The sequence below is a fragment of the Perca fluviatilis genome, chromosome 8, assembly GCF_010015445.1.
Source record: "Perca fluviatilis chromosome 8, GENO_Pfluv_1.0, whole genome shotgun sequence".
NCBI classification, from domain to species: Eukaryota; Metazoa; Chordata; class Actinopteri; order Perciformes; family Percidae; genus Perca; species Perca fluviatilis.
This window is the reverse complement of record NC_053119.1, coordinates 28,091,054-28,112,473: the sequence shown is the minus strand read 5'-3', so window position 1 is coordinate 28,112,473 and position 21,420 is coordinate 28,091,054. Positions and strand designations below refer to the sequence as shown.

General features: G+C 44.1%; 1 protein-coding gene across 26 annotated transcripts in view; it reads right to left on the bottom strand.

Moving 5' to 3' along the window:
* Positions 1-21,420, bottom strand: part of mical3a (microtubule associated monooxygenase, calponin and LIM domain containing 3a) — a 123,133-nt gene that overhangs the window by 47,171 nt on the left and 54,542 nt on the right. For 21 of the 26 annotated variants that reach the window (XM_039809596.1, XM_039809598.1, XM_039809595.1 and 18 more), the window contains exons 2-13: positions 17,676-18,086; positions 14,960-15,167; positions 14,685-14,801; positions 14,425-14,526; positions 13,568-13,723; positions 11,411-11,511; positions 6,228-6,485; positions 5,414-5,529; positions 4,277-4,403; positions 4,062-4,155; positions 3,895-3,924; positions 3,188-3,335 (exon numbers count right to left, since the gene is read on the bottom strand). In XM_039809596.1, coding sequence (XP_039665530.1) covers positions 3,188-3,335; positions 3,895-3,924; positions 4,062-4,155; positions 4,277-4,403; positions 5,414-5,529; positions 6,228-6,485; positions 11,411-11,511; positions 13,568-13,723; positions 14,425-14,526; positions 14,685-14,801; positions 14,960-15,167; positions 17,676-17,954 — 1,736 coding nt within the window. In that variant the 5' untranslated portion in view covers positions 17,955-18,086. Of the gene's footprint in view, positions 1-3,187; positions 3,336-3,894; positions 3,925-4,061; positions 4,156-4,276; positions 4,404-5,413; positions 5,530-6,227; positions 6,486-11,410; positions 11,512-13,567; positions 13,724-14,424; positions 14,527-14,684; positions 14,802-14,959; positions 15,168-17,675; positions 18,087-21,420 lie in introns of those variants that run through there. The other 5 variants (XM_039809601.1, XM_039809622.1, XM_039809602.1 and 2 more) reach the window with 3 other exon arrangements.

Here is a 21,420-nt window from a genome sequence, read left to right as displayed (position 1 = left end):
GATATATACTGTGTTTGAATATTGCAGTAGGAGACATGAAGGTGTACTTTAGGTGTACTAAGGTGGGATTTCTCTGGCCTTTTGGGGGCAGCAGAAACAAACCGGACACAACACTGACATGGTGTCACCAAGTTGATATGGTAATATATTAGCAAACAGCTTATTTACAAATCCAACATATACAGAGCAACAGTATCATTACAATATCACGGTTCTTTTGAAAAGGATGTTTCTGACCACCTGAAAAAAAAGAACTCTCTCGAGTCCTGCTTTGCTCTCTGCCAACTCCTGATGGAAACATCTGGATGTTTAGCTGATAAAAGCTGCACCATGTTCACCAGCTAGTTGCTAACTTTGTCTGTCTGCTAGCATATTGTTGGATTTTAGAGGTTTTTTTCTCTAAAATCAGCTGCCTGCTGTGGCTGGAAATAGATGATGGATACCCGACCCAAGCCCGAAGGGACCCGACGAGCCGGGCCGGGTTCGGACAGATATTTACAAATGATGTTCGGGTTCGTGTCGGGCTCGGTCACATCAGTGCGCCTCTTTTACGCGCCTGTATTAACGTGCGCTTGTTGCCCCGTGTGCGCTGATACGCTCATCTGTTGACATTTCCGAATGCATTTCCTACAGTTGCTTAATAAAAGCGGGCTTTCCACACAAACAAACGTACATGTGTCATTAGTATCGGACGCGGGCCGGGCTCGGACAGAAAAATGCAGCCCGATCACCGCTCTAGCTGGAAACAACGCTATGAGCAAAGTAAGAGTTAAACAAAACCATTGTGGGCTGTGATACCGGAACAATGAGCTGACCGATGCTTTAAAACTCCGTAGAGCTGAGAGAAACTGCAGAGCTGAGGTGTAACTCTGTGGGTTAGTCACTACAAGAAACCCCTTTCACATTACACATTTCATCATTAATATCAATAAGATTGATTATTATATGTAGCTTTGAATTTCTTTAATACAATCCAAATCTCATGATTAGCTGATCTCCTGATGCACAATGTGATGAATACGGATTTACGCAATTACTCTGACATGGCTGATGAGGATTCTTTATCTTGCATACCAAATCAATGAAGAGCATACCAAATATCCGCCTCAGTTTGTGATAAATCAGCAAAAATCAGGGAGAGTAAGAGGGAACAAATCTATATTTTTCGACCACAACTATTCAGCAGCCGTGGATATAATGGAAATGAACTGAAACTGAGCCTGCATTAAACACTAATGAACAAGCATTTCTGTACACGCTACTGTACATGTTGTGGAAAGCATTACTGTAAATGTCATTACACTGCGGCCGAAAATACCATTAAGATGGGTCATCAATACATCTCAACTGCACATAAAGTCCATTTAAAAGCATTAGCATTAGAACATCAGGCACAGAGTGGAGCCTCCACTCCATCCGTCCGTCTTGTACATGCGTACATGTGAACGCAGTTTTCCCAAGGTACATCCACCCATCACTCCCACCCATCGCTCCCACCCATCGCTCCCACCCATCGCTCCCACCCATCGCTCCACCCCCTCCCATCATCAAAGGCAGCAGAGCACAACTGCTACACTACTTGGTAAAGGTCAAGCACAGACACTAATAGCTTATAATGTTAATTGCCACGTTGCCTCCAGAGGGTAACAAAACTACATTAGACAATGTGGATGGAGAACGTGTTGTTTAAAGAGTGTGTAAGGATAAGGAGGGTGTGTGTGTTTGTGTGTGTGTGTGTGTGTGTGTGTGTGTGTGTGTGTGTGTGTGTGTGTGTGTGTGTGTGTGTGTGTGTGTGTGTGTGTGTGTGTATGGGAGAAAAAGCCGGGATGTGAGGAGGGCTCCCTTAAGGGACCCAAGAGGCCATTATGACTGGTAGCTGTCAACCCATTTACAGTGATGTAAAACTGAAAACCAAGGTCCCAACCAGACAATAAACATCACTGGCAACCAACAAACTCACATAAACACAGCAGGCCAGTCATTCCAGGCACAGCAGCTGTTTAAACCCTTTCACTCTAACCATAAAGGGATACGCTTTGCACAGTTGACAAATGTTTACTTATACACAGGGTGCGATTTGTGAAAAAAAATTTAATTTTTGATCTTGCACAACAAAACAAAGCATGCATGAATTAAAAGGTGCTCTCAGCGATGTCGGGTGATGTCACTTCTTGTTGACGTTCAAAGTATCTGTCAAACAAAATGGAGGCTAGCTCGCCCCTCCCTCCTCCTCATCCAGTCCTCTCCCTTCCGCGCACTAACCCCCCCCCCCCTCCAGCCCCCAGCCCCAAATCCTTCTTGTCGGTTATTGTTTTTTGTTTTTTTTGTTACAGTGTGTTCAGGGGACAGGCAGCTAGCGGATAGTGAGGAGACGTTTGCTGTATGTGACAAAAAACTCGTAGCCTAAACGTGTGACATCACTTAGAGCACCTTTGTAAATCCCCTTTCTATCCCACTTTGCCAAACACGCCAAAACACTTATTTATGCACTTCAATATTCAATAGAAAATAATCTCAAAAGTGACATAGCACCTCGTGGTGTCAACATAAACCCCAGCGCTTTCAAGTCGGAGAGCTGAGGTCACTTCGTGGCGAAAAAACAAAAAAGACTTTCACCCAGTTCGTTCCTCAGGAGTGTTTTAATCCAAACCACCATCTTTTTCCGAAACTGTAAGAGTCGTTTTGGTGCCTAAACTTAACTGTTCGCCGCGAGACGCTCACTTTTTCTGGCTAAACTCGACTACCGCGGCCCCTGAAAGGACCGTCATCTGGCGGTGCCTGTAGCCGGCTCGCAGTCACCTGTCAGCGGCTAAACAACCGCCGCTGGTAGCCGGCGTCCCGGAGCTCCATAACTGGCTAAATACAACCAGCAACTGCTGCTCGGATTTTAATCGTTCTATTGCTAGCTCACGTTACAGCGCTTTACCTTTTTAAAATACTAGTTTAAAATATTTCTATTTTGGGTATATAATACAGTATATGGTCCATTGGTGAAGTAGCATTGATCCCTTTGAGGGGGAGGGGATACATTTTGTCCCCACCAGGGATAAAAATAATTGTGCTAAGGCAGGGATATGTAGACCAGAAAGGGGAAAATCCCCCCCCCCCCCTCCCCTTCTTATACAGATGGATTAATCTGTGCTCTTTGTGGTGTGTGTTCTGCATGTTATTTCATTCAGATACTCACATGAGGTCCGGTCTGTATCGGTCAATGAGGGCGCACAGGGCCAGACCGCTCTTCCAAGACATCGTAAGGTCTGTTACATTAACATTCCTGTATCCCTCCGTTTGTCTCTGGCACCAGTTCAGCAGCTTACTGGATCGAGCTATGGATTCTGGGGTGGCGGAAAGAGAAGATGAAAGGCTTGACGTTAAGACAGAACGTTGAACAAAATCTGGATTAAACATTGAAAGAAATGGAAATCTATTTATGGCAGCACTACACATCTCTTGCTGGGCAATCTCATGGCCTTGGTCAGGCATTGGATCATAAGAGTTTTCTCATCCGTGGCGTCATTATCCATGTTAGTACCAGTTTTAACCAGCCAATGAGGAAGTATTACGAACCATGAGGACATTTTAAAAAGGAGTACAAGGGATGCACATGAAAGGTTAGGAGAGGATGCAGAACTCACAGGAAATAACTTTAAAACAGCTTGAACGGACATTAAATAAAACCGTTGAATAAAACCATGGAGCTCGAATGAGATGACCAAGCTAGTACACGCAGAGTTCATTTCAGAGGCTGCAATCAGTCCATCCACAAGTTCCACCATTCAACGTTTTCATTTCACATCATTCATTCATAAGTACATCGCAGGGGAACTGTTTAAGCTATTAGGAATCCCTGAAGAAAAAAAAAAAGCAACACCATGCATTTGGACATTGTGTTACCTTGCAACTGCTTGGCAAGCAGGCAATTGTCTAGAGTGAAAATAGTTCATTATTACATTTCAGCAACAGTGATTGCAGCAAAATTCTACACTGATCAATCAGCACATTAAAGAACATTTTTTCCACTACTTAACCAGTTTAATAAAGCATGTAAAAAAGATAACAACCATTCCTGGCCAACTTGGGTGTTGACGAGTTGATCACATTCTCAATTTCAATGTGCACTTCCCTGGACTCCCCTGTGTCGCAGAGGTGCCTCACCTGCAACATACACATATGTATTACATATCTGAAATGCCAAGCACACTGCATTGCATGAAGAAAAATGTTGTGTCTTGCCTATAATAGATGGCAGCTGAGATGTGTTAGCTGTCATACTCACCTGGCTGGGCTTGAGGAAGTTAAGGCTAATGTTGGGGTAACGTGTGGTTGGATCCACGCTGAAATGACTGACGTTCTTACTGACGTTTTCTGGCGTGGTCTGGGGCAGTAGACGATATATACTCTCCCTAAGGCAAACAGGAAAACATGAAACTTCCAATGCACTATACTATATAAGCAGAGTCTTATTGATACTATATAGGGGGTAAGTAAGGCAATAGATTAAAGGTGCTGTAGGTAGGATTGTGAAGATCCAGGACTTAGCCAAAAAATTTGAACATCAACAACTTCTCAGTCCCTCCCCCCCTTTCTGCTAAAGCCCAAAACAGTCTCCTAAGCCCCTCCCCCCACAAGGGAGAATGAATGCGAGTGCTGTGTATTTTTGCAAATCGCACTACAGGCTGTAGGTGGAGCCAGAGGAGCTGGATTTTTTTTTTTTTTGTAATTACCTGCTTCATGTAGTTCTACTGGAACATAGGGTCAGTTTCAGCAATATATGACAGAAAGTTAGTTTTATAAGGCTTACCTGATGCACCTTTAAAGGAATACGCCACCGTTTGTTGAAATAGGGCTTATCATGGTCTACCCTGGCTGTAGATAGGTGGGCCAACGCATGTTTTGTCTCAGTGCAAGTAATTAGGTTGTTTTTTTGTCTTTTGTTGGCTCACTTTACTCACAACATGCTAACCGGCAACATAGGATTCCATTCACTATGCTAAGCTAACTAGCGGCGGCACTGCCGGTGTTGCACCGGACTAAAACAATGCATGCACAAAAAATGCGTTGGCCCACCTATCTACAGCTAGGGGAGACCGTGATAAGCCCTATTTCAACAAACGGTGGCGTAGCCCTTTAAGTTAACACATTAACATTGTTATCAAAAAGCACAGAGAGTTATTGCAGAATAGAGGAGTCACATTCCATTTGGTTCTTATTAGAACCTCTTATCCCATTAGTACTAGCAGAGGTGGGACTGAAATCACATACAGGCACATTTCCTAGTAAAGCACTTAGAGATAAAAGGGTGTGTTTGAAGAGAGAGAGAATATGTACGTGTGGCTGTGTGCGCACAAGTGTGTGCGAATGCAAGTACAAGAGGAGGACGAGTCCCTGTGTTTTAGTGTTTCCACACCCTCACCTCTCAGCCAGAACCTCGAGAGGGGTTTTTTCCTGAGCCCAGCTCTTCACCATCCAGCCTGAGTCCATGGCTGCCAGGAAACCTCGGGCGATGCCAGTGCCCATGGGCCAGAAGGGCTGGAGACAACAGCGAACACCACATTCAACAACCAAATATGGCCACAGAAGAACCAAGGATATATATATATATATATAAATAAAAGGGGGGGTAGAGCTGCGACGCAAGATTTAAAGAAACGTAGTGTCATGAAAAGCTTTAAAGTGCTCATAGTATGCTTTTTTGCTTTTCCCCTTTCCTTTATTGTGTTATATATCTTTTTTGTGCACGCTATATGTTTATAAAGTGAAAAAGCCCAAAGTCTACCCAAAAGGCACTTACAATCTCCAACAGAAAACACTGTTCACAAACTGCTCCAAACAGCTCTATTGTAGTCCAGCCTTTACTTCCATGACCAACATGCGTCACTTTGTAACACACATTATAATGCTCGCCTAGGTGCTAGCGTGGCACGCTCTCACACTCTTCTTCTTCTTCTTCGCTTCGGATTAGCTAGTAGTTCTGACCTAGCTACTGCGCATGTGCGACTCCCAACAAAGATGGAACAGAAGTGTGATGCCTCACTCTGTAGCTAAAACAGAGAGCTCAACACACAGGGTGAAAAGAGGAGCTGCAGCAATGTGCAGTACAACAAAAAATAAGGTGTTTTTTGAAAATTAAACCATGTAAACCTATTCTGATATAACCTCTAAATACAATTATGAACCTGAAAATTAGCATAATATGAGCACTTTTAAACCTCTGCCGTCTCTCTCACCTCCAACAGGCTGTCGCCCACAAGCGCCACCAGCAGCTTGTGGCCATTGCGTTGGCGCACCATGGCGGCGTTCTCTGAAGCGTACATGCAGGTGAAGTCGAACATGGCTACGTCGGGCTGGCCGTAGTGGTTGATGGCAAAGTCCAGCGCGGGCAGCTGATGGTTGGTGGAGAAATCTGCAGCCTCGCTGGCGTAAGACAGCAGGGCAGCCTGGTCCACGTTAGCTCTAGACAGCAGCAGCTCTGTGTCTGCATAGTCCTACAGGAGGGATAAGAGAGAGCAGATTAGACGTGGCATTTAGATGCAAACTTAGAAAACAGACTTCTCCAGACATATATAATTGAAAAAGTCTACTTCTAGGTAGTGGCAAGAGTCTTCCAACTAAACCTAGCCATGATGCAAGACTTACTCAGCACAGCGGCATATAAAGAAATTTGGTGGCAGCTACGTGCGAAAACTACAGACAAGGACAAGTCTCGCGTTGCACTTATGCTATGGTCTTACACTCTAGCCTCAATTCATACTATAGAATACAAATTTACATTGGACATAAAGAAGACCCCATTTACACCTGGTATTAGCATGCAATCTGTAGCTAGCTAACTGGGACAACCTCAGATCTCTCCAGCCTGCCCCCATCCCACCACCCTCTCACCATGCCCTCCTCAACACCTGATTGCTCAACAATAAAGCCCCTGCCCTCCATGAACTAATCCTCGACAACACTCTGGACTTCCTTCTTCTCACCGAAACCTGGCAACAACCCAACGACTTCTTCTCCCTCAACCAAGCATCCCCCCCTGTCTACAACTACATCTGCAAACCCCGCCCCTCCAGCCGTGGAGGTGGCCTCGCCGTCATTTTCAATCAGAACTTCCGGATCACAGAACTCACCCTCCCCTCAGTATCATCGTTTGAATATCTCGCCTTCAAAGCCCTTTCCTCCATGACAGTCATCCTCATTTACCGGCCACCTAAACCAAATCCCTCCTTCCTCTCTGATTTTACTGAACTCCTTACACTAGCATCATCTCTCTCTCTCCACGTTTGCTGCTACTTGGTGACTTAAACATCCACATAGACTCCCCCACCTGCAAGTAGAGATGGTCCGATACCATTTTTTTCTTCCCGATACCGATTCTGATACCTGAAATTGCGTATTGGCCGATACAGAGTACCGATCCGATACCAGTGTGTCATATATTTTATTATGTTAACAACTGTATACTGCTATCCCTGTATGGATGTGATATGATTTCTATCTTTGTTGTCGGTCTGGCTCAGGTTAAACTCTTTGTGAAACATCAACAAACACAAACAATGAATGCCACAGAACTTTCTTTTACTATCCAGTTTGACAGTCAGTTATAACGGAAAAACAACATAAATAAACTACTTTAACGTAGATTTTGTTTAGGGCTTTATTACGTGGTATCGGATCGGTGCGTTAACTCCAGTACTTCCCGATACCGATACCAGCATTTTAGGCAGTACCGGAGCAGTATCGGAACATCTCTACCTGCAAGCTATCATCAGAATTCTAATCTTACTGGACAACTTCATTCTTACCCAACATGTCACATTCCCCACCCATTAAAAAGGACACATCCTCGACCTGGTCTGCTCCACAAACAAACCAGTGCTCAACCTCCATCCATGCATCATTCCCCTCTCTGATCACAAACTGATACGGTTCACCATCCCTTCTCCAACCCCATGCCCCCGCCTCCTCAGAGAAATCACCTTCCACAACCTCAACTCTATCGATCCCCACCATCTCTCTGACCTGCTCTCCACCACACTGTCCCCTCTGCCTTCAAAACTGCCGAAGTCACCACAATCCTTAAAAAAACTGGTCTGGATCCCTCCTCCCTCAACAACTACCGCCCAATATCCAACCTCCCCTTTCGGTCTAAAACCCTGGAACGTGTATGTGGAGGTGTGGGGAGGAGGTGGTCGCTCAGGTGAGCAGGCAGGGAGGGACTGATTTTTACAGCTGCAGTGAGTTGTCTAATCATGCTCTCCCTTTAAAGCAGTAGTGAGCCGGAGCAAGCTTTTGTTGGCCGACTGTGGGAGAGGAGACGTGGATGCTGTGTGGTGGGCCGGACAACGCAAAGTTTTGCCCTCGCGACCGAGAGCCTCAGGCCAAGTGGGAGCGAGGGAGCTCCGGACGGATTGTGTTTTTTCATTGCTGATGCGATCATCAAATAAAGAGCTGTGGCAAATATTCCTTCCCGTGTGTTTGTGGTTATCTGTGAACAGAGGTTTACAGCAGCGGAACTGCTACAGTATAGTCACCTCACAACTCCAAACTCATCTTCATGCCAATAACCAATTTGAATCTGTCCAATCTGGTTTTCGCCCCCTCCAGCACAGAAACCGCTCTCCTCAAAGTCCTCAACGACCTACTCACCTCTGCTGACACCGGTTCCCTCAACATCCTTATCCTCCTCGACCCGAGTGCAGCCTTCGATATCGTGAGCCATAACATCCTGCTCACCAGACTCAAAAAAACTCACCTCGGTATTGAAGGTACTGCACTCAGCTGGCTCCCCTCCTACCTTTCCAACAGATCCCACTTCATCTCTCTCCATAACCACACCTCTGCCACAGCCACAGTCACTCAAGGTGTTCCCCAAGGCTCACTACTCTGCCCCCTCCTCTTCATCATCTACATCCTCCCCCTTGGTCAGATACTCCGCCACTTCAACCTGGACTTCCACTGTTACGCCGATGACACCCAGATCTACCTCAGCACCAAATCCCCCCAAAATCCTCCCCTCTCCCAAATCAACTCCTGTCTGTCAGCTATTAAAACCTGGATGCAATACAACTTCCTCAAACTCAACAGCGATAAAACCGAATTCCTCCTCATAGGCTCCAAATCCACACTCAGCAATATCAATAACCCCACTCTCACCATCAACGGCGCCATTATCTCCCCAGGCATGCAACCTTGGCATGATCTTTGATTCCACCCTCTCCCTTGAACCCCACATCTGTCATATCATTAAAACCTCCTTTCACCTCCGCAACATTGCCAAAATCAGACCCCCCCCTGGCTGCAAAAGACTCATTCACGCCTTCATCTCCTCCCGACTGGACTACTGTAACTCACTTCTCCTTGGCATCAGCTCTACCTACATCAAACGACTCCAACTGGTCCAGAACGCAGCCACCAGACTCATCACCCGCTCCAAATCCTGGCACCACATCACTCCAGTCCTAAAACAACTCCACTGGCTTCCAATCTCCCACCGGATAACCTACAAAAACCTGGTCCTCACCTAGAAAGCCCTCCACCATCTGGCCTCCTCATACCTCACTGACCTCCTCTCCCCGTACCAACCCTCACGGTCCCTCAGATCCACCTCAGCAGGTCTCCTCTGCATCCACAAGTCCAACCTCAGCAGTTTTGGGGACAGAGCCTTCTCCAGGGCAGCTCCCAGGCTCTGGAACTCCCTCCCCCAAGAGATCCGCACCTCTGAGTCCCTCACTATCTTCCAGTCCCGCCTCAAGACCCATCTCTTCACCTCTGCCTATCCGTAGCCCCACGCCCCTCTCCCTTTTCATATGTGCCTAAAGTTTGTTTTGTTTTGCATTGTTTTTATTATCTACCTGCCCTGTAAAGAGACTTTGAGTTCGTGAAAAGCGCTATATAAATTCAATTTATTGTTGTTGTTGTTGTTGTTGTTATTATTATATGCATTTAGGGGTGTGGTCCAGGTCTAGACAATCTCCTGAAATCCAAAATGAATGTCAGAATGGGAAAGAAAGGTGATCTAAGCAACTTTGAGCGTGGCATGGTTGTTGGTGCCAGACGGCCTGGTCTGAGTATTTCCCAATCTGCTCAGTTACTGGAATTTTCACGCACAACCATTTCTAGGGTTTACAAAGAATTGTCTGAAAAAGGAAAAAACATCCAGTATGCGGCAGTCCTGGGGGGCAAAAATGCCTTGTTGATGCTAGAGGTCAGAGGAGAATGGGCCAACTAATTCCAGCTGATAGAAGAAATTGATGTTGCCTTTTTGAAAATCGATACAGTATTGTGTGGAAGGGTTACTGAAAGCTAACAAAATAAGTGATATTAAAAAAAGTGTATTTTTGTGACAGGGATATATGCCATTTGGCAATAGTGGCATTGTGTAAACTGAGCAACAATTTGAAGTTGATAACCCCTTTGAGACTTCACTGCGCTACAAAGACGTCCAAGCACTTGCAGTGGAATAAATGTGCAGTTCACAAGTCCCTCCAACATGTAGCATCAAATCACTGCATGCTTTCAGAGTGACATGTTTTCACAGAGGGCGGTGAGAGGCACATTCTTCCACCTTCAAGCGCCCTGGTTGTCCAATGCCAGGCTGGTGGTGGTGATGGTGGGTGAGGGGAAGGGGCAAAGTAGTGGAAGATATGAATGACTGTTGTTTTCGGATTTGCAGAGCTGCCTTGAACTGTGTGAACCCACCTCCCCTCTGCCATCCCTTCCACCCTTCCTCTATCCATTTCCAAGGGGCAGGACACAGTGAATTTCATTGCTATAAAAGGATCTGCCTACGACTTTGTATTAAAAGGGGACTTCCAGCGGTTACTACACCAGTAAATTATGACTTTTCATTAACAAATGCCTACATACTCCAAATCCCCCTCAGTCATCAGCTCACTATAAAAACACACACACAGACTTGCACGCCCATCTAAAATTATCTGAAGAATGATGACTGGGCATAGCTTTGGAAAAATGCCTATTTAAGAGACTGTTAAGTGAATTTAGAATGCAAAAAGCCACCACACAAACACCTTTAGGTCTATTTTGCACATGAAGACAGACATGTAAAAAGGTATTTCCTGTTTCCTGTGGAAAGTGGCCAGGGAAAGGAAACTACCGTGTATAGTAAGGACACAAACGCTCAGTGAGTGTGCTTGAGTTGGCAGTTTGTTCCTGAACACTGTTGGCTTGGTTAGACCATTAGGCCGATACTGGGCAAAAGCAGAAAGAGAATAAAAGAATGAAAGAGAGTGAGACCAAAAAAAAAGTCAAGAGAGGGTTCCGACTTCTGATTTTGTCAGCCTGTGCATGCATATAGCCTTTATGTCTACTACGGAGTCAGATTAAGATTCAACAATTGTCTCTCGAACACAAGCACAGACCACACTGAGCTGAGTTTTGGGCTTTGATCACTCACATGCAGAATGACTCCTTTCTCCAGTAGGCTCTGTTTTTTGGCAGTCATCACAAAGTAGTGCGTGTCATCCTTGTAGTAGACAATGTTTTCCAGGTCAATACCTAAAAAGCCCAAGAGAAAGACGTACTGTTATATACCGAACACAATTGTTTTCCTTATTGCCATAACTGCCTGTCATGTCGTCATTAGAGGAGCAATTACCCGACTCAGAGCACACAGCCGAAGCCCCGGGGACATCCTCATATCAGCAATAAACTGTGGCAGGCTTGGCATCACAACTAATGTTAAGCATTTTAATTGGATGAGCTCACAAATTCAGAACTGTGCTCCAACGAGAGCTTATTCCCCCGGTTTACCTTTATTTCACCCTTGGCATTCACTTCTAACAGGAACAAGTTGGAGATCTTACAAATCCCAAAGAAATGTTTTTATGCTGTATCTCCGAGTTGTTGCGTCTTACAGTTACAGTGCCTTGCGAAAGTATTCGGCCCCCTTGAACGTTTTGACCTTTTGCCACATTTCAGGCCTCAAACATAAAGATATAAAACTGTAATTTTTTGTGAAGAATCAACAACAAGTGGGACACAATCATGAAGTGGAACGAAATTTATTGGATATTTCAAACCTTTTAAACAAATAAAAAACTGAAATATTGGGCGTGCAAAATTATTCAGCCCCCTTAAGTTAATACTTTGTAGCACCACCTTTTGCTGCGATTACAGCTGTAAGTCGCTTGGGGTATGTCTCTATCAGTTTTGCACATTGAGAGACTGACATTTTTGCCCATTCCTCCTTGCAAAACAGCTCGAGCTCAGTGAGGTTGGATGGAGAGCGTTTGTGAACAGCAGTTTTCCGTTCTTTCCACAGATTCTCGATTGGATTCAGGTCTGGACTTTGACTTGGCCATTCTAACACCTGGATATGTTTATTTGTGAACCATTCCATTGTAGATTTTGCTTTATGTTTTGGATCATTGTCTTGTTGGAAGACAAATCTCCGTCCCAGTCTCAGGTCTTTTGCAGACTCCATCAGGTTTTCTTCCAGAATGGTCCTGTATTTGGCTCCATCCATCTTCCCATCAATTTTAACCATCTTCCCTTTCCCTGCTGAAGAAAAGCAGGCCCAAACCATGATGCTGCCACCACCATGTTTGACAGTGGGGATGGTGTGTTCAGGGTGATGAGCTGTGTTGCTTTTACGCCAAACATAACGTTTTGCATTGTTGCCAAAAGTTCAATTTTGGTTTCATCTGACCACAGCACCTTCTTCCACATGTTTGGTGTGTCTCCCAGGTGGCTTTTGGGCAAACTTTAAACGCACACCTTTTTATGGATATCTTTAAGAAATGGCTTTCTTCTTGCCACTCTTCCATAAAGGCCAGATTTGTGCAGTATACAACTGATTGTTGTCCTATGGACAGAGTCTCCCACCTCAGCTGTAGATCTCTGCAGTTCATCCAGAGTGATCATGGGCCCTCTTGGCTGCATCTCTGATCAGTCTTCTCATTGTATGAGCTGAAAGTTTAGAGGGACGGCCGGGTCTTCGTAGATTTGTAGTGGTCTGATACTCCTTCCATTTCAATATTATCGCGTACAGTGCTCCTTGGGATGTTTAAAGCTTGGGAAATCTTTTTGTATCCAACTCGGCTTTAAACTTCTCCACAACAGTATCTCGGACCTGCCTGGTGTGTTCCTTGTTCTTCATGATGCTCTCTGCGCTTTACACGGACCTCTGAGACTATCACAGAGCAGGTGCATTTATACGGAGACTTGATTACACACAGGTGGATTCTATTTATCATCATTAGTCATTTAGGTCAACATTGGATCATTCAGAGATCCTCACTGAACTTCGGAGAGAGTTTGCTGCACTGAAAGTAAAAGGGGCTGAATAATTTTGCACGCCCACTTTTTCAGTTTTTTATTTGTTAAAAAAGTTTGAAATAGCCAATGAATTTCGTTCCACTTCATAATTGGGACCCACTTGTTGTTGATTCTTCACAAAAAATTACAGTTTTATATCTTTATGTTTGAGGCCTGAAATGTGGCAAAAGGTCGAAACGTTCAAGGGGGCCGAATACTTTCGCAAGGCACTGTACCTCGCGGAAAACGACATAAAGTCCTTGAAGTAATGCGGGAGAATGGAGCTGTGACAGACCTGTTGCTTCTCTGAGGTCTTGAAAGAACTTCTGGTTGAAGATGAAGGCCACCCCGCTGATCTCCTCAACCTTTGCCTCCGCCGACGTGTTCCTGTTGATGAAGTTCGCGGTGATGGCAATGGCAAGCTTGCCCCGGAACTCCTTACGCCGAAATCCTGGGGGATGTGGGCGGGGGAATCACAAGAGGATGAGGAAGCAGGGTCTGGAATCATTGGGCACAAACCTGAACTGTGACACCATAAATTTAAAAAAACAGAGAGTAAACCCAAACACTCCTGTGCTCATGTTTGCTTTCACGACATATCAAAGCCTTGCAAATGCGCCCTGTACACTATAAATGCTGCCAGATGTTCTGTATCATGATAATGTAAACAGTTTTTTTTTGTTTTTCAAGCTGTGCGATTGCAGTTCATGGTTATCCCACAGGGAGCCTGCTGCTTCCCTTCATTGATGCAGCAGTCAGTAATACAGAGAGGGGTCATGGTACTCTACTCCACAGGGGTTCCCGTTGCCAGTGTGGCTGCGCGTGTGAGAGGCCTCGGCTCTCAGATAGAGGAAAACAGACAGCCAATTCACCAATTGCTATTCGGCTCGGCTGGGAGAGCCGTGAGAAATACTCTTTGGACGCAGACACAAACAAACACATGCATACACAGATGTGCACAAATGTTCATTCATACGTCAGGAACGGAGTGAGGTCAGGCACCCCGAACCACGGCTGTACACAAGTGAGATCATAATCGCTCTGACTAAAGTCAGCTTAGAGAAAACAAATAGTGCAGTTTGTGCTTTAGCTCATTTAGTCAAGGAAAAAAAACTGTATTGCATTTCTCCCAGTCGGTACAGGCGGACTTGCCTGGCAGCGTGTTCCTCCTTCCATCTGCTCCGATGATGACATCAAACTCCAGCTCATTGACAGGGTGTGTCCTGGGGTGGACCTCAGCCCTCCAACCTATTCCTGAGAAAACATAGCATGTGTAATCAGACCGAAATGCATCAACGGAGCCAGCTTAAAGCCTCTGACAGATAGTTCTCTGACTAAAACACGTGTTTCTGCCTTCATTCATTCATTCATTCTTGTTTGACTTGTCCTTCGGCAGCCTGACTCTTACTTACTTTCAGTCTCTTGATCTTGTGGGGGCTCAATAAGACCCTTGAACTCCACATTGACATGGATCTCAATGCCCAGCAGGAGTGCCACTTTCAGGAGAATTAACTGAAGCTGACGAATACCTACAACACAATACAGAGAAGGAAAGAAAATTCGAATGAACTACAAAACCCCCAAATCCTTCCAAACACATCAATTACATACATTACTTTGAGAGAAGACAAAAAATACACAGCAAATTAGTAAGCACAGGAGAGCAAAACATGTTAAGTGTACTCACTGATATGATCGATAGCACCGGCACAGAACTTTCCGTAGAACTTTTTGGCCCCGAGGCCCCTGAGGTCCTGGATGGTGAAGGGCCAGAGGTGCAGCACATTGTTCCTGGAGAAGGCATCTCTCTTTTCCAACAGCACCACTTTGGCCCCGAGGAAAGCCAGCTCGATGGCTGTGCGTAGGCCGCATGGTCCCGCACCAATGATCAGACACTACATACAGAGAGAGACGCAGACGTTATAGACGAGCTACAAGAAAGATGTCTACCATACACATGGAAAACCAAGTGTGGACAGCAGAGTCGCTGCCCATCTTTTGCCACAGGCTGAAAACCCGCCTCTTCAGACTGCACCTTGACACCCCACGCTAGCACTTCGATCTCACCTCTTAAAAAAAGCACCTGTGACGTAGCTGTCTAACACGCTTGTAGTTGTTTATTTGGGAGGGCAATCCTGTTCCTTTAGAGTTCGAATGCACTTGTTTTAACTCACTTTGGACAAAAGCATCTGCCAAATAATATGAGGTCAACAATGAGATGCAACACATGAACTTCATGAAGGGAATAAAAGTCTATTAAGGCAATAGTTGATGAGCTAAGATAAGCAGAGAGAGAGGGAGGGAGAGAAAGACACAATGTGATTCGACTGAGAGATTAGCAGTCCAATCAGGCACTGAAGAGGAAATTGTGGTCACCACACTAGATATTTTCTTGTCTTTGTTTTGTGTTTTCCCCATAGGAAAACAATGGCGGTTTTACCGCAGTTCATTTGTAGGCGGCTTTCGTGTACGGGGTGCAGCAGAGAGACGTCGCCTCTGCAGCTTGTTTAGTTAACAGGAATAGCAATGCTGATAAAGTGGCCGCAACTGTGGTTAGACTTTTCTAAATCCCACGCAGACAAAGCTGCTCGCTGCAGTTGCAGGCTTGCTTCAATAGGCGAAAGCTGCCGCAGTCTGGTTACACTTCCTCTGAAATAGGGCTGGACGATTTTGGCTAAAATCATAATCACGATTAATCGAAGAAGTTACCTTGATTACGATTATTGAACGATTATTTAAAAAAATATATTCTTTTCTTATAGGCTACTGTAAATATGTTCACAGTTATTTTTTCTAATGAAAGAGTGCAGAATCTTTGTGATTCTAAAATAAGGAAACAACACACAGATAGCAATTAATGCTTATTTATTAAATATTTCAAACAACTGAACTTAAATCTACAACTGTAGATTTTACAATGAAATAAAAATAAAAAAGTAATTTAAGTTTTAATGTAAACGGGCGGAGTCACGTGACTACACACGCGGCGGCCGTAATATGTTTTAAGGGGAGAGTACATTAACACACAGTGGGCAGCGCGGAAATATTAATAGGATTAAAAGACCGAAATAATCCACTTGGTAAAATTACGTCGGTTATAGGCTCTGAATTTCGGTTTCGATTATTTTTCGATTAATCATCCAGCCCTACTCTGAAACGTGCTATATCATGTGCTCCAGTAACAAAGACAGAAAGACAATAAATTAAACTAAAATGTAGCGAAGAATAGAGCTACTGGCCGCATCTGCAAAAAAACTGTAAATGCAAAAACAAAAACAATACTCTAACGTTAGATTATTCGCACACATTTTACAGTTTGCACTAGGGATGTCACGAGAATCGATACTTCGGTACCAAAATTGCCGGAACTCTTTTTTTCCACAGTGCCGCAGGTACCGGGGGATGCAATCCTTCCGGACCTGACGGGGGCAGTATATACGCCCAACGTTAAGAGAGCGGATAGCCCCTCATCTTCCCTGTATGGCTTGACCGCATTCAGCTTCTGGTTTTACCGTAGATCTACGGCGGCGGCTTTCACAACTTCACCAGGAACTCCCAAAACTACAAAGTGAGTCTATTTCTCTCTGCCGTAGGCGTGGTTTAGGTGTGTGTGTGTGTATATCGGACGTGATTGTTCGTTGGTGGACGTGATAGACAGAACCAATCACATGCCAGTTTTTGTTTTTTTTAAAGTGCCTGCCCTTTTTGCTTGCCACAGTTTCCAATGACGACTTCTCTGATGGTTCTGTGTTTACAAACCATCTGGCGCATCAGGTTATGTACTTTGGGTTTCTATGAGAACATGTCTACAAAACATGCTCAAAAACACATTTTCCTCATACTGTCTGTCTGAATACCTGTATTCACCCTCTGTCTGAAACGCTCGGTTTTAGCTCCTGTCTCTTTAAGCCCCCTCCTGAAAAGACCAGTCTGCTTTGACTGGCTTGCGAGAAAAATATGGTGCGTATTTGAAAAGGCAGATATTTCACCTTTAAGGTAAGATATAAGGTAGAACTTTATTCATCCCAAAGAAAATTGTATTAGTTAGTACTTTAGTGAACTGTATTTGTGAATTAGAGCTTAAAGCGTCACTAGTCTTTCAATTCAATAGTCGTCAATACAACATTTCAACAAAAATAATACAGCCGTTTTATCTCAACCCTTATTTTGGGGTTGTATACACTGCAAACCAGAGGAGGTGACAAATCAAATTTCCAAAAGTGAAAGCGTCCTTTCACATAAAGCAATCACACACACACACTGGTCTAGTTGGTAAACATGAGCCTCACATTACATGATCCCCTAACATTGAGGATCAAATTTTAGCTCTCACTGAACTGAAGCCAACAAGAGGCAAAGATGTCCTTAAATGAAGCATACCGTTTTTAATGATCCAGGCTTACCTTTGAGTTGGCACAGGCACGGCCCTTTTTGTACTCCTTATGGCAGGCCCTCTTGTCTAACTTTGCCCAGAGCGCCTTGGCCTTCCAGTAGTTGAGTTTGGACTTGAGCTTGTGATAGAAGATCCTGTACTCGCCGGGCTTGACTTCCAGGTGGTCACACAGCTCCTGGAAGGCCTTGAGCGTGCCCTTACACGTGGTCCCCTGGACAAATTTGTCAAACAGGACATGGGACTTGTTCACCCCATCTCCTCCAGTTGCAGCTGCGCCTCCATCCCCCATAGTCCAGACTCACACAGGGCTGTGAGTGCCCTTCACCCCCCCCAGGCAGGGGTCTCTGGATCCAGCCCCCAGCCCTGGAATACACTCTATAGGGTGGGGCGCTCCTAACTCCCAGCCTCAAGCATCTTCATTCTGTCCACGAGAGGGAGAGATAGAAAGGTCAGTGAATCACAGAAGACAATGCAGAAAAGCAAACGTACGAGACTACAGCTTCCGAATGCTCGAATAATATCCACACTGTCCAATCCAACAGAGACAGAAACTTTAATTAGATGCAAGGAACCGAGCTGAGATTGCCTACGTCTACTAGCCTCTTCTAAGGCGCCCTATAAGCAAAATGGGCCCTTATCTTCTCTAACTATGCATTCATATGTACGTACGGTCTGTACTGGACGGTCAAACAATCAAAGCAGCAATTGAGGATAAAGACCAGGTCATTCAAGTATCACTGTCATTCTTCTGCAGCGACATAACCTCAAGTAACCTCTTATCTGTCTCGAAATGAGGCTGCCGGACACCGGAAGGGCACTGAACCCACACAGAGCCAAACAGGAAACGCTCAGGGCATATGGACATGCGATTGTGGTACATCACTCCAGACAGACTCCAGACACAGGAAATGGCAAGTTCATCCCAAAACAATAGGAAACAAACAAAATTATTTGGCAATAGGACAATGTTTCAAGAAGCCAGATAGTTTCATCCACCGTGCGTGCCCATTCATTTGCTTTAGCTTCCTGCATACTGAGTGAGAGTTGACTTTTGCGGTTTGTTTACCTTCTATGACATGGAGCAGTCCAACTTTATGTGTTCTGCGTTTTTAGCCATTGGGGCGAGATCATTCATGTTGTTTGGCGTCTATGGTTCAGTTGTCATGACTGGAATGTCCTGATAGGCTCTTTGTTTTTAAACTCTGACTTAATTTAGCAGCATGAACAGCCTTTAAAAAAAAAGGTCAGCGTTACTCAACTTCAGTGCAAGTATAAAACGAGGACAATGGAGAAAGAATGAAATGCCGCAAAGTGCTAGGACAAAAGCGGTAACGATGACTGCCGTAAAAAAGACCTTATTTGATCCAGTCTATTTGCTGAGTAATACGTTTTCAGCCAAGCAGTGGCTCTGGTTTGCATTAGCTCCCCAGGGCAACGGTGCAGAAACTTGCTTTGCTTGTTAGAGGTTCACAATGGCTCAGCAAATAGGACACGTAACTCTCTGCAATTCAACAAGTAGAAAGACTATCCCAAGAACAGGCGTTGATTAGGAAAAGAAACAAAGTATGAAATGAACAGGAACAGTTTGACATTTTGGGAAACGCACTTCACGTTCTTATATCATAATATCAAGCCACTGGCAGGAGACTGTTAGCTTAGCTTAGTATAAAAACAAGTGACAAAATCTGCCTACTAGCTCCTTTAAAGCTCACTAATACACGTTATTATCTCGGATTTTGTCCAGACTAAACAAACAAGATATAACATGTTTATGTGTGACCTTGTGAGAGCTGCTGGTAGGCAAATTACGTTACTTTTGGACAGAGCCAGGCTAGCTGTTTTCCCCTGCTTTCAGTCTGTATGCTAAGTTAAGCTAGCTGTCTCCAGGCTCTAGCTTGATATTTACTGTACCAATGTAAGAGTGACATCAATCTTCTCATCTAACCCTTTGCAGGAAAGAAATGTTTCCCAAAATGTAGATTAAATACAGTATGCGTGTGAAAAATCAGTTAAATCTGATTAAAAGGCTTTCATTTACAGTACAGATTAATGTAAAACATCATCAACAGATCAATAATAGAGAGGTTAAACATTTATGTTTGGGACAGAGTCACCAATCAGGTGAAGACAGGACTTGGTAACTGAAATGCCGGGGAACACATATGAAGAATTACACTGTCAGCTTTTTTTCTCTAAGAAAAGCTTGAGCTTTGTAATCCTCTGTCCAGGATGTTGAGCTGGTTCATGAAAACCAATGTAGTCCCAGTCCCAGTGGCAACACATTAGGAAAAAGGGAGGCAGGTACAGAGGTCAGCTGGCCTCCTTTCACACACTGCCAACTCTCCACCACAGTGAAAACAGCAGGCTCTGGTTTTGGCTCTGCCTCAGTCAGTCAGGATCAGGGCTGAAGGAAAGGACAGAAAGGACCTCTTCCAACACAAGCATTTACTGTAGCTACCCTGCTACATCATTTCCTCTGTGGAACAAGCTGTAAGGTCCATCTGCACCTGCAGCAGTTGTGGTCGGGGGTTAATGTATGCGTAGTATTATTTTAGTAGCTTATATGCAAAATACTAGGGCTGGGGGAAAAATAGAAAATTGTATGTATCATGATTTTTTTTTGCAACGATTTTTAGAATTCATTCTTTTCCGCAAAAATTGTTTTTTTTTTTACCAATGATTCACCTAAATATTTTCTGTTCATGCGGTACCGCTGATGGCGACTACATCATATCCGTTTCCAGCAAAACAGAGCGGAAGCAGAAAATGCAGAAAATCCATGTTATGTATCTTTACACATGAAATAAATGTAGATTACTGTAGACGAATAGACTGACTGACATGTGATGTGCATTATTCTTAGAAAACAATTAGTTTTTAGGATTGTCTCATAATATATTGTCTCTAGAAGTGTCTCATTCATCTTTTGTTTTTACAAAAGCCCTACAAAATACTGTCAAGACAAGCACTGGTCCATCTGTATGACAGTCACAATCAGACAGCATCAACACTGACTACGTTTACATGCAGCCAATAACCCGTTCAAAACCGGAATATTAGCAATAACCCGGTCGTGCACGGTCATGTAAACACCGGCAAAAACCCGAATATGCTCATATTCTGGTTTTTAAAAACCCGAAAATTATCCCTGGGTTACCCCTTTTCTTCAATAAAATGTTTATTGGCTTTTGTTTGAGCATCAAAAAAGAAATATATAATAATAATATAAACAAATAGACAAAAAATAAAATAATAAAAAATAAATAAAAACATTAGAGAACATCCAGAACAAAACTAAACCATAAAATAAGTAAATACATTTTGATATCACAGTTCACAGCCATACATTGTGTAGTTCAATTTGCTATTTCAGTCATCCGATGTTGTCTGATGAATTTGGTTACAGTAGTGCAAAAAGGGAGTCCAAATTTTGTAAAAGTCTTTTAGTTTCCCTTTAACAACATAAGTCAGTTTTTCCAAGGCAAGGTTGCTGGTCATTTCTTTAAACCACTGACTAGGGGTGGGTCCTTGGGTCTCTTTCCATTTTAAAGCAATAACTGGGTTACCCCTTTTCTAACCCGAAATTTTGGTCATGTAAACGCGTATCGGCATATCCCCATCAAAAGGAACATTGATTTGTGTTCTGCGCATGTTCTATTCGCAAGGAATCTTGGTCTTTTGAGTAGAGGAACTTCTTGTATGCGCCAGAAAACCTGCGTGCAGTATACCGGAAGTAAACAAGAAGTAGAGGTAAA